Below are 15,501 nucleotides of genomic sequence, written 5' to 3'. Positions count from 1 at the left end.
TTGCGATCAGAATATGGGACCCTAAACCTGGGATAGCGCTGAAGGAGTTGCACTTTCCTATAGCTTTCCGATGTATAGTTGGAATCACGCAGCCCTTTTGGAAACACCAGAAGTTCAAGAGCCCATGAGGCCAAGTTCAGAAGATGAGTGTAAAATGGCTCAGAGCCCTTTCACTTCAGTGGAGCCTAGAAAATTTACTGTTGTGAAATATGTAATTGAGGACTTGAAAGCCTCAATTCCATACAACCTGTTTAATGCTGACAGGGTTCATTAATGAGTCCTGCAGGATTATAAAATAGGAACCAGAATCCTGCATGATAAGGTTTCAAAACACAGATCCTCACCTGTTCCCACCTGTGATCAGTGGCTTCTCAGGGGGTGTGGTGGATATCAGGGGAACTCCAAGGTCATGACAAATTTCATCCTCCCCCTCGTGCAGCAGGCTTTCTTCTGCTTCTCCATCCCGTGTCTTTTTTTTCCCTCCAGCTCCTGCTGACACCCCATCAGTAATATTTCCAAAATTACCTAGAGATACAGGATTTGTGGTGTTAAGGGATATGGTGTAAGGGAGAACTTTGTAGAGTGGGGTTGATGGTTGGACTCGATGATCCCAAGGGTCTTTTCCAACCTATATGATTCTATGATTACATCGGATATGGTGTAAGGGAGAACTTTGTAGAGTGGAGTTGATGGTTGGACTCGATGATCCCAAGGGTCTTTTCCAACCTATATGATTCTATGATTACAAGTGATGAGAGGACTAATTGCAATGGGCATCACAGAATGAACTCTGCCCTGAGGTAAATTATTTGAGTTGGCTCTCTGAAGAGATTAGGAGGCAAAATACTGGGTCAGTTGCTGTATATATTGGGTGAGAAGATTTGTATTGATACAGGGCATCTGGGAGTAGAGACAGCTATGCATCAGTACGCCCAGCTTGGCTGCTACCCAGAGAAATGACGATCAGGGTTTAACTCCAACTTGTAAGCCCTGCTCTAAAGCTGATTCCTGAGCCCTGAGACGCAGCTGTCAATAACATGTAGCATCCCCTTGCTCCTGAGACTCCTTCTCTGCTTTGGAGAAAAGCTTAACACACTTACCAACAGAAACCTCAAAGGTTATTGGCTTGTCCCCAACCTTCCTATCAATCATTGTGGCTTCAAAAAATGTCCCAAAGAGGAGGAATTCCTCAGATTTCTCTTCATAGATCTATTGGAGAAGAAGGAGGCAGAAATATGACATTATTTTACCTTTGACTTTTTTTTACAGCACAGAGGAGTCTTTGTAAGTCTCCAGTAGCTGTGTTACTGCTGTAGATCCATCAGTCTGAGGTGATCAGTGAGGCACAATTTGTAGGAAGAAGTAATACCTCTTCTGTGAGAAACTGATATGATTGGAAAAAGAGATAAACCTGTGTGACTTTGGTCTTGTCAGTATTGTCCAGTTATATCAAAACTGATTACATGAGAGTCATTACCCCTCACTTCATACTCTGCCTCACCAGTAGTCGCTATGAAATGGTTTCTGTGTCTTCACGTACTCTTATACCATCAGTCAAACTATACACTATGGCAGCTCAAGGGCCATTTTAGTGCAAAAGCAACAAAATGTCACCATCCTGACAGAAGTAATTTCGCAGTAAGTACAGCACTAGTCTTCCTTTGCATTGCGATACTAAATACTACCATCCTGGCAGGGGCGTGCTTGCCCGGCTCTGCTCTCCCCAGGGATGGTATCAACCTACTGCCCATGTGTTTGTACTATCAAGACTTTGACCTTGCTCAGGGACACCACGCAGCTCTCAGTGATGCCAGTAAACTTAAAGATTTCTGGCATCCACATTTTATTAGACAGCAGCCCTGTGCAAAAGCCTACTGAAGACAAGCAATCCTTCATTTTTTTTTAATCCTCCTGTGCTTTAAACTACAGGCCCAAAGGTGGGTCTCATTGCAGGGGGGTACAGTCCTCCGCTCTCTGCCTTCCCTAACGTCACAGCACAGAAACCAGTAAATGTGTTTTCAGATTGTCACAGAATTTGGAAGCACAAGAACCAAAGGGTCTTGGTGCAGCAGCACACCCTTAACAGTGTAACAACCTTTTGTGCAGTTTTAAGGCACGGTTTGGCTCAGTTTAAACCTATTGGAGCCCCAGCGCCTGCTTGTTCTCGGCACCACTCTCACTTAGGGAAGGCTAGCTAACACCTCTAGCACTCTTGGGTCATTAACAAAACAAGCTATTAGCCCAAACCAAGACTAAGCTCAATGGAAATAAAAGTTGTGGTTTGAGTTCTCCCTAAATTCACACCCTGACTGCCACAATTGCTCCAATGCAAATCGTACTGATTTCACAGCATGGACACCAGTGTACTGAAGTCCATTAGGCAAGATCAGTACCAGTTTCTTTTGCAACAGAGCGAGGCAATGAATAAAACATCAGCAGTATATGAATATTTGTTTCCCTGACTTTTGCAAAGCAGAAACAGCTTTTGACACAGACCATGATCGCTTCGTTTTGGAAAACCTCTGCTATACAGAGCAAAAGGTCATAGGTCTTCATGAAAGGATTAGCAGCATCACGTACCAAAGCTAACACCACAAACAGATTGCAGCTCCAGAGTAGCTTTAGCTTCCCTGAGCCTTGATTATTTTCAGCACGAACCCAGAGCACAGGGTGCCTAATAAAGCTGAGACTCAGAGACTATGACACACGCATCTCTCTCCCATTATAAAGAAAGAAAACTGCAAATGTTTAATGTCTTCTTGCTGCTGGAATAGGTCAATAAAGTTGTGCTGTGGGGCTGGGTAATTTGTCTCTGTTGTCTCAGAGGCTCTATGAGACATTTTTTGCCTTATTTGTAATGTCTCCAGTTACTGCTTTCCCTTTCAGAGAGTTGTAATACAATTACTGTGTCTACTGTAGCATGAAATATTGCCGAATGTCAAAAATAAAATATCAAGCATCACTGTATTATGTTGTTGCCTTTTATTCATTCTGTATTTGAAACTGAGGCATAGTAGCCAGAAATAAATCCTTATTACTACTATTAATATTTATTGGTGTTACAGCAGGGTTTGTTCCTCTACCTGGAGCATTTAGCTAGCACCTAAGACCATAGTGTTTGGGCCGCTCACATTAATGGATTTCTTCCATATAGAGGAAAATATATAGAAATAAATTTCTTCTCATGTCACCTCTATTTCAGTCTTCACAGAAGAGCTGAGGGACAGAGGCAATTACAACTATATGAGTATATAAAGCAAGACCAGGACACAGGTTCGCTCAACTGGTTTGAGATTACCCTTGCCATTTCTCTGCTAACACACTCCTTGACCGGCTCCAGCTAGCACTCATGCCGGCCATAGGGCACAGGCCAAGGAAGAGCACTTGTCAAGGCTAGGCCTCAAGACCAAAGGGCAATATTTCCTCTCCTATTTACTTGTAAACATGGAGTCAAAAGACCAAGAATCTGACCCAATAAAGAACATGAGTGCCTTAAGCGCTGCGGTGGGACTCTGTCTTGGTTTGAGGTAAAACAGAACCAACTTTCTGTTCAGTAATTTTATTTCTTAGCTAGGCCTCTTCTAACTCTCTGAAATTAACAGCGTGTTGTGTCTAAAACGGTTCATTCAGAGTGATAAGACAGTTTGTGCCAAGGAACAGTACACAGAAAGGCTCTTGCTTATATTTATTGCTGTAACAACCAAGGTCAGCTAATTTCATTATTTACCCCGTTGAAGGGTTGGAACTGGAAAAGCGCAGAGGGGTCCCACCTGCGGGGAGGAGCGGACAGGACAGGTGACCCAAAATTGACCAGCAGGGGTATTCCATCCCATCTGCCCCATGCTCAGTGTAAAAGCTGAGGGATCAAAGGCTTAGATCTCTTTCTTCAGTGGCCAATGTCCGAGGAGGACCCTGTCTGTTAATTTGCCTTTGATCCCAATCCATGTGTTCCTGACTCCAGCTGTGGAATCCAGTTCCCACCCGTCACCAAGTCCAGTCTGGGACTTCCCCAGTGCCTGCCAGTGACGTCATCCTGAGAGCTTGATATGGTTTTGTATATTCTGTATCTATTTCATTATTTTCCTTTTTATTTTATTATTAATATTTCATTAAAGTAGTTTAGTTTCTTCTAAACTCATAAATCTCTTTATCTCTCCTCCTCCTCCTCTCCGTGTACGAGAGGCTGGGGGGAGCTTCTGTTGCCAGCCATTGGCCAATTTGGCCAAAACCACAACAAACTCCCACTACAAAAGCCAATATTTTGATCAACGACATACCGAAATGGGGAGAAAACGGGTTATGAGAATATTTTTCTTCCTATTTATTGGGTAAAAAAAAATAGGGCTTGCACATGCACCACTGCGCTGCTGCTCCCAGACAGTGATGTGATGGAGCAGAGAATCAAAGCTCAAGTATTGGCTCAGCACCTGAGCCCACATGCCCTGCCACAACTGCACAACTTTCTCAAAGCATCGTAGCACAGATCTTCCCATGATGAAACCCCGTACAACAGGTGGAGTTGGGAAAGTAACATCAGATAACACCAGTTGAAGCTGAGCACATGATTTGCAGCCCCTCTCCTACAGAGATTATCAATCTAAACCTACATGGACAATGAAGGTTAAAGGAGGCAAGTAAAACAGGCCAGGCTGTATCTCTCAGCATTTGGACAAATTCTATGTCAGTGATTCCCTACTGACTTCAATTGACAACTACCAATTTTTCTCAAATGAATGCAGGAAATCAGACTTTATAATTATCAGCCTCCCCCACCAGCTCTCTGTGATTTAGCAGATATGACTTCATATAAGTTTCTAGTAGGAACACATGGATGCAGCTAGCACAGAAGGGACAACGGGACAGGAGTTGAAGTTTTATTGAAACCAAGTCCTTCTTGAAATTTTTTTAACAGTTACAGGTACACATTAATGCTCCATTTGTGCTGCATTATTATGGGAAGGTCCCAAGACTAAGGAGGCATGGAGAAGCTGTAGGGAGTACATAAAAGCAGTATTAGGTGGGCTGAACTCAAATACACACATCAGTGCCAGCCTTGGAGGTTTAGGAACAAAAGTCAAACAATATCTTAATAAAATACCAACCTCTAAAGGCACATCAAATGGCTCGACTTCCACTTCCGTTGAGTTCATCTTATCTGAAGGAGAAGCTGATTTTCGATCCTCTCCTGCTTTCTCAGTTTTGTCTTTTCCTTTGGGTGCTTTGAAGTCTTTAGATGGCAATTTGATATCCTTGATAATACTTGAAAACTTCGACTCACGGGCTCCTCCTGAAAGTATTTCTACAGCAATCTCAATGAAGAGACGTCCCCGGAAGGAGACCCCTTCTCCAAAACCTTCATTAAGCTCCTGGTAGTCATCGATGAGGCTGTGGTTCCTGGGTGAGCCATAGAGATTAATCCAGGCAGGCCCAAAGGTAGGCAAAAACCCTGGAGATAAAGCACCTTTTATGGCATTTCTGTAAGGTGTTAGCACACTCTCCTCACCGTCTGCTCCAAGAAATCTTGCCTCTTGTGCACCAAAAGCCAAACCTGGACCCATTTCTATGCATGTGGGGACCACCTCATATAGAGCACTGTTTTGCAGGGCAATTCTTAGGCACCAAGGATCCTCTGCCAATATCCAACCAGGGACTCTGCCAGTATGGAGCTCTTTCTCAGAAGGTGTTCATACCACACGTGCTGGGGCACGAGGCCTATTGCACCTCTTGAAAAAAAGAGCTTGCTCCCATAGACTGAGGGCTGGGACATGGCGGGAGAGGATCAGAGGCCTTCTCACATTGTCCAAACTGTTCCCAAGCCCATGCCACTACTCACTTTATATGATTTGTCTTTTATTTACTCATTAAGGACACAGTTCCACATTTGAATTGCCAGGTTTAAGGAGTTACTGTGCCTTTGCTGAGCTGTGGTAACTAAACATGTTCCACACTTGAATCACACAGCATAAATAAGGCTACACATGCTCAAACGTCAGCGAAAAGACTCCAGATAGTGAGCTTTACCTCACATATGTGAGGACAAACACACTAGTCCATGGTACCTCCTCAGGCTGTGATAGCACTCAGCTGGAAACTTTGCTCTTACTGGGTGGATCAGAAACACACGCCTGCTCTGCCTGTGATTTACACTTTGTGCTTTCATTGCCAGAGAGAAACTGGTACATAAAGAAGGTGTCAAATTATATAGCAGCCCTGTAACAAGAAAGGCAGTGGCAGACCACCATGCACTGAGCACAATATAATATAACTTCAAATTAAGCAAGAAAAGGTCTCTCAGAATCAACAAAAACTATGGATATTCACTTGAGCTCTGGGCATTCCTAAAATGGGATTAGCCAGTGCCCAGATCCCAAGAAAGTAGATTTTACCTTAAGGTCATATTCTGGAACAGACATTTTCCCTTTTACCTTTGTCACCATCTTGCTCATTAGATATTTTCTTCAAGTCTATGAAGTGGGTGGCTAAGGCCACATCATTCACGCTGCCTTCATCCCAGACCTGGATTTTGACTCTTCGGCAGAGCGGAGGGAACATTTCCTTGAAGATAATCTGTTCGTGCCATACTGGATCTGCACAATTCTTTTGCACTGTTGTCCGACCCTGAAATGAAAGTCCAGCAAATTTAACCCCAGAGGGGTCAGACTCTGGAGAATGGCAATGAGTAGAGCACAAATTGCACTTAGCCACATGTCTCTGGTCATTTTTAAAGCACAAATATCCTATCTTGAAAGTACTTCAGCTTTTTGATTAGCTTGTTTATTTTCCCCTCCATATCTAATAAAAGACCACTTTATGGCTAAAGAATTCTCACCTGCACACAGCAGAGCCTGGAATAAGATCTAATTCTTCAGGGCCCTTATGCACAAAACATATCTGTGAAAGCAGACTTTGGCATTTCTGCTACAAACTGCACATCTTCAAATGGCTTTTGAAATACCAGGGTAGTAGTAATGCGGCGCAGTTTGTCTCATAAAAGATGAAATTCATTACAGCTGCCAAGCTGCATGTACCAATGGAATTACCTTAAATGAGGCAATTTATCTAGCATAAAATATGATTACTGTGGATTGCATTCTGGGCGTATGCCTGTGTGCTGGGGATGTAGAGACCGGAGCTCTTCCTCCTAGCTTGAAGGAGATGGCAGGACCATATCACAGTCTGTGCAGACGCAGGCTGTGGCAGGCCTTCTACTTTCACATTCGGTGGGGAGAACTGGGGCAGGAAACCCACCAGTGATACCTCTAAACTCATATTTTACACACCAACATGCAAATGCACATCAGTGACTCATTCTTATGTCTTCTTGACACCTCTGTTAAACCTGAAGTAACTGCATGCATTTGACCGTTTTAACCCATACTAGTTTGAGATGTAATACTTCGCAGTTTGGATTCACAAGAAAACACGAAATCAGCACCAAGGGCCTCATTCTCATGCCTGAAATGTCTGTAAAGGATTAACTGGAGTTCTACCTAAGGCTTCCTTGCACACTGAAAGCATTGCTGGCTTAAAATCGTTTCCAGTTTGATTCTTTCCTTATTTACACCAGTACTCAAGACAAGCTCCCTGACATGGTGTTTCATGGGTGTACCCCAGAGGAACTCGGACCTTGGACCTCCTTTGTACTCCTCTTCCATAAAAGTCAGAAGGATCCTCTCAGCAGCTCTTTGTAGCACCATCTTTGATTGCCTCAGAAGCAATGAAGCCAGGCAACACTGAGACAGAGTCTACTCAAATGCTTCTTCTTCTGTTACCCACAGAAAAGCTGCAAGGGTCCTGAATTACAGTACAGTAATTCAGAATCATAAAATCATAGAATTGTTAGGGTTGGAAGGGACCTTAAAGATCATCTAGTTCCAGTTGATACACAGCCCTAAAATCCAGATTGGACCACCTTTACTGAGTTCAGCCCTGCTTCCTCCGAGGGAGGCCAGAACATAGCACTTACCTAATAACACACTGGGTAATTCACTGTCTCGTAATTTGATGTTTTAGTAACAGATCTACAGAATTATCTTTCCCCTCCTGCTGCCTGACTTTAACCTGCTGCTGTGAGGCTGGTATTAGATCTGCTGGCATTAAGTGTTTCCATCACTTAGTTCCTGCATAATTTAAGAACTGAAAAATTTATTTCTGATGACTGAAATACGTGTTTTGCTTAATTTATGTAACTATAAGTTAAAGGACATCAGCATAATCCCCTGCCTGTAGCACACCTAATAGGAAAGAAGGCCTACATTTGTGATCAAGAGGATCCCAATTACCATTTGACCTGCAAACATGACCACCACATAGGGATCCACAAGGTCCTTACTGTCGCCTATGAATGCTTTGGTGACATTGGCCATGATGCTAGAGTTCATCTTTGGAAGTCCTTCTGCTTTGTAAATTCTCACATAGAATCTGGCCCATGGTCTTTCAGATGGAAAGCCTTTGGGGATCAAGAGGTTCCTGAAAGAAAAAAGAAGCCATTTCTCTAAAATTGAAAACTCAGAAAATAAAGCGACTTTTTTTCCAAGAAAATTGTCATCTTGAGTTAGCTTGTGTCCTGAGAAGACACAAAAAGGCGTATGAATTTGCTTCTGTATCTAAACCAAAACATTTTCTGGTAACCATGAGAAAATCACAGAATGATAGAATCATAGAATGGGTAGAGTTGGAAGAGAACTTAAAGATCATCTAGATCCAAGCCCCCTACTATGGGCAGGGACATCTTCCACTAGGCTGGGTAGCATTATTCAGCAAACTTCTGTGATACAGAACCAGGTCCAGTTAGATCAGGTTGCTCAGGGCCTTGTCCAGTGAATTCTGAGTATCTCCAAGGATGGAGATTGGGCCCCTGTTACATTTGATCACCTTCACGGTAAAAAAAAAATTCTTGTATCCCTTGTTCTAACCTGCATCCAAAGCCTCTTATACTTCTACTGTATTGCTCTGGAAAGAGCCTCGCTCTGACCTCTTCATGTAGGATGCCCCTTATCCTGCTCTTCTTAAGGCCCAAGGAACCAACTGCCTCCCCCTCACCCCCACCCCTTTCCCTGTAGACCACGTGCTCCAGCCCTCCATCTTCTTGGTGTCTCTCCCTGGAGTATGCTGGCAGCATACTTTACCACCTTGAAATTCTGTATTTTACAAGGAGAATGCTAATGAACTTGAGTTTATCTAAGGATATGGAAAATACCTGTGCACACACATCTGACAGAGGAGAAGGAATAGCTTTTCCCAATATTTTTCTTCTTACTTCACTGCTTTTCAGAAATATTTAACTGGTTTCAGATCAATGAACCTTTTCTCAGGGATAATCTGGCACTTAGCCACAGGGCATGGTCAACTCTATCAGCTGCAGAGAAGTGACCCTAACATGCCCTTCAATTTAGTTGAGAGGATTGTAAAAACTCTCTTTGAGCACATCAGAATAGCCAGGTGTACAATGCTATCCTGTTATTAACCCTGAGTTAGCAAGGAAAGGACTGAAAAGAGGGTAGAAGACTATTGAGGTACTTAATAAAGAAGAAATCAGTAAAAAAGAAATTATTTCAGTACTTTTCAATCTGCTCCTCAGCATCAGCTGTTTTTTGCGTAGCTTGTATGGCATCACCTTTCCCAGTCACGCTGATGTCACACTTCAGGTAGCCCTTGGCTCCTGTCCTAATGTCAGCAGGGTCTGTGAGAAGTGCCCACTTGTCACAAAACTGATGACCTGTAAGATGAAAAAACTTAAACACTCAAATAGAGGATGCAAATAGTGCAAATATTTCTCCTTTCCAACCCTTGTGCTTTCAGGACGATCATGCTGAAGCACACCTTTTAGCAGGCACATCTAGAGGGTCCAAAATGTTGTGTGACCAAAAAGGCAAACAAAGGATTGATCTAGAGCTCATCAGGAACAAGCTAATTTTCATCAACAGTTACTGAGAGCAGTGTCTAAAGACCGGTGGAAGGTTGTGTGAGATTTCAGTAACTGAATTAAGGCTGAGGCTTTATGAGGAAAGGCCAACTTTTTGATGAGAACTGTCTGAAGATCTCAGAACTCTCTGGCAGCAAAACCCTTGCTAGGAGCTAGGCCAGATGTAACACTGGCTGCCAACTGAGAAAGGGAAGAAGGAGGGTGGACAGCCATCAGATGAAGAAGCAACAGCCAGAAGAAGGTTCGGCTCCATCCTTCCAGTGGGAAAATGCAGAAAACAATTCACCGACACCACCCAGCCCTTGCTGCAGCCCTGCTTCAGCAGCCCTCATTGAGCAGGTTCCTAAAACCTTACATAAAGTCCTTGGCCATGCACCTTGGGCATGTAAAGGAGTGGGAAGGAAGGACCAGAGGGTACCAGGGATACGAGCTCAAGATCAGCCCTTAGACGCCACCCTCCTGTAAAAGTGTGAGCAGGAAATACAGGACATAATTCAGAGACTAACACAGTCTAAGTACGGATGTAGACTGCTCGCTTCAGTCAGGTCATTTCTCTCTACTGACTCTTGCAGGAGCCCTGAAAAAAGAGTGTCCTGAACGACTCTACACTTTTGCCATAACTGGGTGACATCTATAGTAAGTGGCCTAAATACGTTCATTTGCAAAGACTGAGAAGAGACCAGGAACTTGAGTAACTGTGGAACAAAGATACATGTTTTGTGGATGGTTGTAAAAACAGGATGAAAGAGGGGTCATGATCTTTTCTTAGCTTCAAACTTCAGAAAGCATTGGACAGCTCTGAAGATGCCAGGTCAAGTGGACCCATGGTCACCTCTTTGTGATTTCCTTCTCCCTCCCATTATTGTCTGCTCCTCCTCTTGTCTCATGCTCTCCTCACCGTTCCTCTCATATTCCATCCCACTCTCCTTTACTCCACCCCTTCTACCCCAACACACACAGAGCAGAGCTTTGGATGCTCTGGAACGAATGAGTGAAGCTTGGTTTTGCAGAGCATTCAGCTGCCCACTCTGGCCCACTAAAGAAAAGCCATCCCTGATAAGTTCTTCCCACCAAGGGGCAGATTGTCAAGGTGTTTTCAGTGTTGAACTTTTTTCCAAAAAAGGAAAACAACCCTTCCAAAAACCTTGTTAAGTTTAGCCCTTGGCATAACCCACAAGCATCTAGGTGGAAAAGCAGGATAACTCTCTCTCCTCTCCTCTCCTCTCCTCTCCTCTCCTCTCCTCTCCTCTCCTCTCCTCTCCTCTCCTCTCCTCTCCTCTCCTCTCCTCTCCTCTCCTCTCCTCTCCTCTCCTCTCCTCTCCTTCCCTGCCTCACATCTCGTTTAACAGAAAAAAGGGGCAGAGAACGCACCACTTACCTGGCTGACTATACACCGTCCCCAGATCTACTTTAAAGGAACCTATCAGCACACTCCCAATCAGTTTATTGTGCATAACCTGTTAGAAAACAGCCAGTTAAAGAATGTCACTCTCTCTCTTCCCAATCAGCATAAGAAAGAGCAATCCCAACAAAGATCACATTTGGTTGAGAGGTAATAAGCAGCAACATCCAGCACCACCCAAAACTGGGTGGACATAGCCACAGCAGACACAGCAAGCGCTTGAAATCTGTTCTTTACCCAGTATTGTGCTAATTTAGAAACAAATATAGTTGCATCCAAGTGGAATCCCACAGGTTCATCCCAGGTCCCAGGATTATATAGAACAGGAATCAGATGGATGTGTCTTCAGAACAGATGCAGTTATATTACTTGGCAGTTTTAAATAAACCATCATGAATATAAATACATGGGGCGTAACTGGTTTCACACTAGGCTGCAGAAATCATATCACTTTCTCTGCAATAGCTGAATTGCCATAAGAATTGAGTACACCCAGAAGAGGAAGAATTAAAGTGTTTCTTTGCAACATTTCAATGTGCACTTAAACCAAGAGTCTCAATTCTGATTTACCCCCCACAATATTAATGAAATCAGAGAAGTGATATAGATGTAAATGAGATGGCAAGCAGGCCCTAGTGAGTCTCTCTCCTTATTCTTCCTGCCAAGTAAGGAATTTAATTTAATTTAATTTAGTTCCAATTTAATTAATAGCTTTCCTTTGTCATGATTCCTGGATCTATGTACTTCTGTGGCTGATTTTCAAATACATGCATGTGCTTCACTGTACAGACAAGGCAAATGCCAGCAACGTCTTCTGAGGGAAGACTGGCTCTAGAACTGTATTTCTCAAAAAATGTATCTCACCTGGTTTCAGAATCGCTTAAAGGGTTTAAACGTATTCCTTTGTTGGGGAAAAGCTTCTGAAAGCAGGCTGAATTGGCTGGAACACCTTGGCGAAGAGAAGCTAAACCCATGGGATTCAAGCACACAGAAGCTAAATCTAAATGTTGGAGCTAAACCACCAAACCCTTGAGAGCATTTTAGGACTCTGGAAGACATCATACCCTGGCTTTGGACCTACACATCCTAGATAGGGATACAAGACATCATACCCTGGCTTTGGACCTACATATCCTAGATAGGGATACAAGACTTCTGTGACTTTGCATTGGATTTGTCATGTGACTTAATTTTGTCCATTTTTCTTCAAGACCGGGAGACATATGTTCCAAAGTAAAGATCACTGACGCCTTCATCAAGATCTACCAGAAAATTGGGGAGGTTTCTAGTTGTAACATAATGTCATTCCTCATGAAAGGTCTGGGGCCACTGTGCCCCTGTGGTTTAGGGAACACACTCAGTTGTCCCCAGTAATTCCTCACTTCAACACATAAGGAGTTTTAAGGGCTGAAAAATCAAAAGCAGACAAAGGAGCAGTTTTATTTTACTCTACTATTAAAGCTTAAAAATTAAGCATCCTTCATGTGAGAGAGGAGCCAGTGTGAAGCCAATGCTTCATGCACTGGTTCTGCTTTTCCTCAATCCCTGATGACACCAGGTCCCACCATAGCACTGGACCCCTTGCTCCTATGAGATCGGAATAGGGCACAAGGGGTGGGGAAGAAGCCATGAAAACTGTGTTTCATCCTGAAGTCAGGCAAAATTCCAGCTTTGGAGGAACTACACGGAAACAGGAACTCGCCCAAATCAACTGACCCAACGCAGGATGGATTGAAGGGGGAAGAAGGTTTTAGCCTTTCTGTAGCCAAAAAAGAGAGAGTTTCATTAAGACTCAGAAACAAGAGGAGGACACGTGGTGAGTCCAAGGTGGTGGTGTCTCATTGCTCTTTGCATTTTCTCTCCAGGGCATGTCAGCACATTAAATGTGTAAGTCTCACTTCTCCATCCCTGAGATCTGCTGTGTGAAATGCGATGACTTGGGTAAATGCCCCCTGTTCTCACTGAAATGATGGGGAGTTCCACTCCCTGTAGTACACATGTTGCTTTTAACTGCTGAGGAAATAATTCACTGCTTCAATTAAATGTTCTGCGTCTTTCCTGGTACTTTTTTTTCCAAGCGTATTTTTTCTAATGTAACAAAGCATCTGAGAATGAGGCTTACAGCAAACACTTCTTGTCTTCTCTGAGAGGGAGCATCACATCTACATTGTATCTAATTAAAGGTTTGTGTCTTTTCACACTTGATTGACTATAGATGACTGAAGGATTTTCTTCACATTTTCTGAATGAGGACAAGCATACACGGTGTTAAAATGGGGAGTATTTCAGTACTGGACATACAGGTTTAGCATGAACTGAGCGTCTCAGTTTTATTATGGCATTTTTAAAAGGTTGCTGGAATGCACTGGAAGATATTAATGAAGAAAAAAATCTATTAATTAGCAGGTGCTGAGAAACTGAAAATCTCATTTTCACCTCAAATGCAGGTTTTGATTACAGATAGACGAGCTGCTGAACTGATGGACAATAGCATTAATCTTTTTTGTTTTCCTTGAGCTTCCATATGCAGATGAGTTCGTTTTCACAGATTAAGCAAATTCAGTGCATGAATGATTGCTGGTAACGGACGCTGCCAATATTTGTTTCTCGTTAAGTGAGATTCATGCTAAGCAAGTGCTGTGGAACTTTCCATCCCCCAGGGTTTCCTTCACTCCCAGCACACATATTTCCTCTATTTGTTTCTATTCCCCTGATATATTGCATTTTCCAAAACCATGTTGCAAGGTAATGAATCTCTGCTTTCAGTAGCATACATGAGCACTGCACTGGGTTAGTTTGTGAGGCTTTTTTTAAAAAAAAGTCATTTTTTCTAGAAGACCTTTAATTTCTTAGTGTTGCACCTTCACCAACTATGAGTCAAATAAGTTTGCTGAGCCTTATGAAGCTATGCAGATTTAGAGGAGGTAATGGTGACATATTTCTCCACACCCCCAACACACTCAGAAAGCTGGCACACTCCCCACCACCACCGGATACATGGAATTCTTATCAAAAAATGGGAGATCAGAAAGACTGGCCATATCTTGAAGAAAAATAGCTATATATTCCCAAGCTCACAAGAGTTGATGTCTCTGTACTGTGCTGATATTAACCGTGTCAGAAATAAATATAGAGGCCATACACTGTGATAGAAGTCATAACAGTGACACAATATCTACTCCCATGCAAAAGATGGGCCATCATCAGCCTGTAGTAAGCTTTGTCCTCAGGGATAAGTGAAGGTCAGATCTGCAGCTGCAGACAATTTATGTAGGTATGAATTTCATACATATGAGCTGTGCACGGGATATAGTGGATTTTAACTGGAGCTTAGGATTCAGACTGTCAATTTACTACCTGCATTCACAACCTAGTTGTCCAGCTGGCCGTGTGTAAATGAATATTTTTTATTTCTGTCATTTTATTAGCAGCTCAGCAAAGCAGGTACACAATGAAATTGTCTACGAGGTTTTGCGCAGGTGTTTGCTACAGCTCTTGACCAGTGCCTGTCTCTGTCAAGCACAACCAGCACAGACCCTTTCCTGGTGTTCATTTTGGAAATGGACAAAGCACTTCAAGGGAAAAGAACCTTTCATAGAATCATAGAATCATAGAATCATAGGGTTGGAAGGGACCTCTGGAGATCATCTAGTTCAACCCCCTGCCAGAGCAGGGTCACCCAGAGCAGGTTACACAGAAACGCGTCCAGGCGGGCTTTGAATGTCTCCAGAGATGGAGACTCCACCACCTCTCTGGGCAGCCTGTTCCAGTGCTCTGCCACCCTCAAAGGAAAGAAGTTCCTCCTCATGTTTAGGGGGAACTTCCTATGCTCAAGTTTGTGCCCATTACCTCTTGTGCTGTTACCGGGTACCACTGAAAAGAGCCTGGCCCCATCCTCCTGACACCCACCCTTTAAGTATTTATAAGTGTTGATGAGATCCCCCCTCAGAGGTCTTTTTTCCAGACTGAAGAGACCCAAATCCCTCAGCCTTTCTTCATAAGAGAGGTGTTCCAGTCCCCTAATCATCTTGGTAGCCCTTTGCTGCACCCTCTCCAGCAGTTCCCTGTCCTTCTTGACCCAGGGAGCCCAGAACTGGACACAGTACTCCAGGTGTGGCCTCACCAGGGCAGAGTAGAGGGGGAGGATGACCTCCCTCCACCTGCTGTCCACACT

At 43.4% G+C, this 15,501-nt stretch overlaps 1 protein-coding gene across 1 annotated transcript in view; it reads right to left on the bottom strand.

Moving 5' to 3' along the window:
• Positions 1-15,501, bottom strand: part of FER1L6 (fer-1 like family member 6) — a 77,826-nt gene that overhangs the window by 46,663 nt on the left and 15,662 nt on the right. The window contains exons 7-13 of the mRNA XM_063324050.1: positions 11,304-11,382; positions 9,562-9,718; positions 8,283-8,469; positions 6,426-6,618; positions 5,103-5,446; positions 1,101-1,209; positions 345-525 (exon numbers count right to left, since the gene is read on the bottom strand). Of these exons, the coding sequence (XP_063180120.1) occupies positions 345-525; positions 1,101-1,209; positions 5,103-5,446; positions 6,426-6,618; positions 8,283-8,469; positions 9,562-9,718; positions 11,304-11,382 (1,250 nt within the window). The remainder of the gene's footprint in view (positions 1-344; positions 526-1,100; positions 1,210-5,102; positions 5,447-6,425; positions 6,619-8,282; positions 8,470-9,561; positions 9,719-11,303; positions 11,383-15,501) is intronic.

The sequence above is a fragment of the Chroicocephalus ridibundus genome, chromosome 2 (genome assembly GCF_963924245.1).
Source record: "Chroicocephalus ridibundus chromosome 2, bChrRid1.1, whole genome shotgun sequence".
Classification (NCBI taxonomy): Eukaryota; Metazoa; Chordata; class Aves; order Charadriiformes; family Laridae; genus Chroicocephalus; species Chroicocephalus ridibundus.
This window is presented reverse-complemented; position numbering and strand designations above follow the sequence as displayed.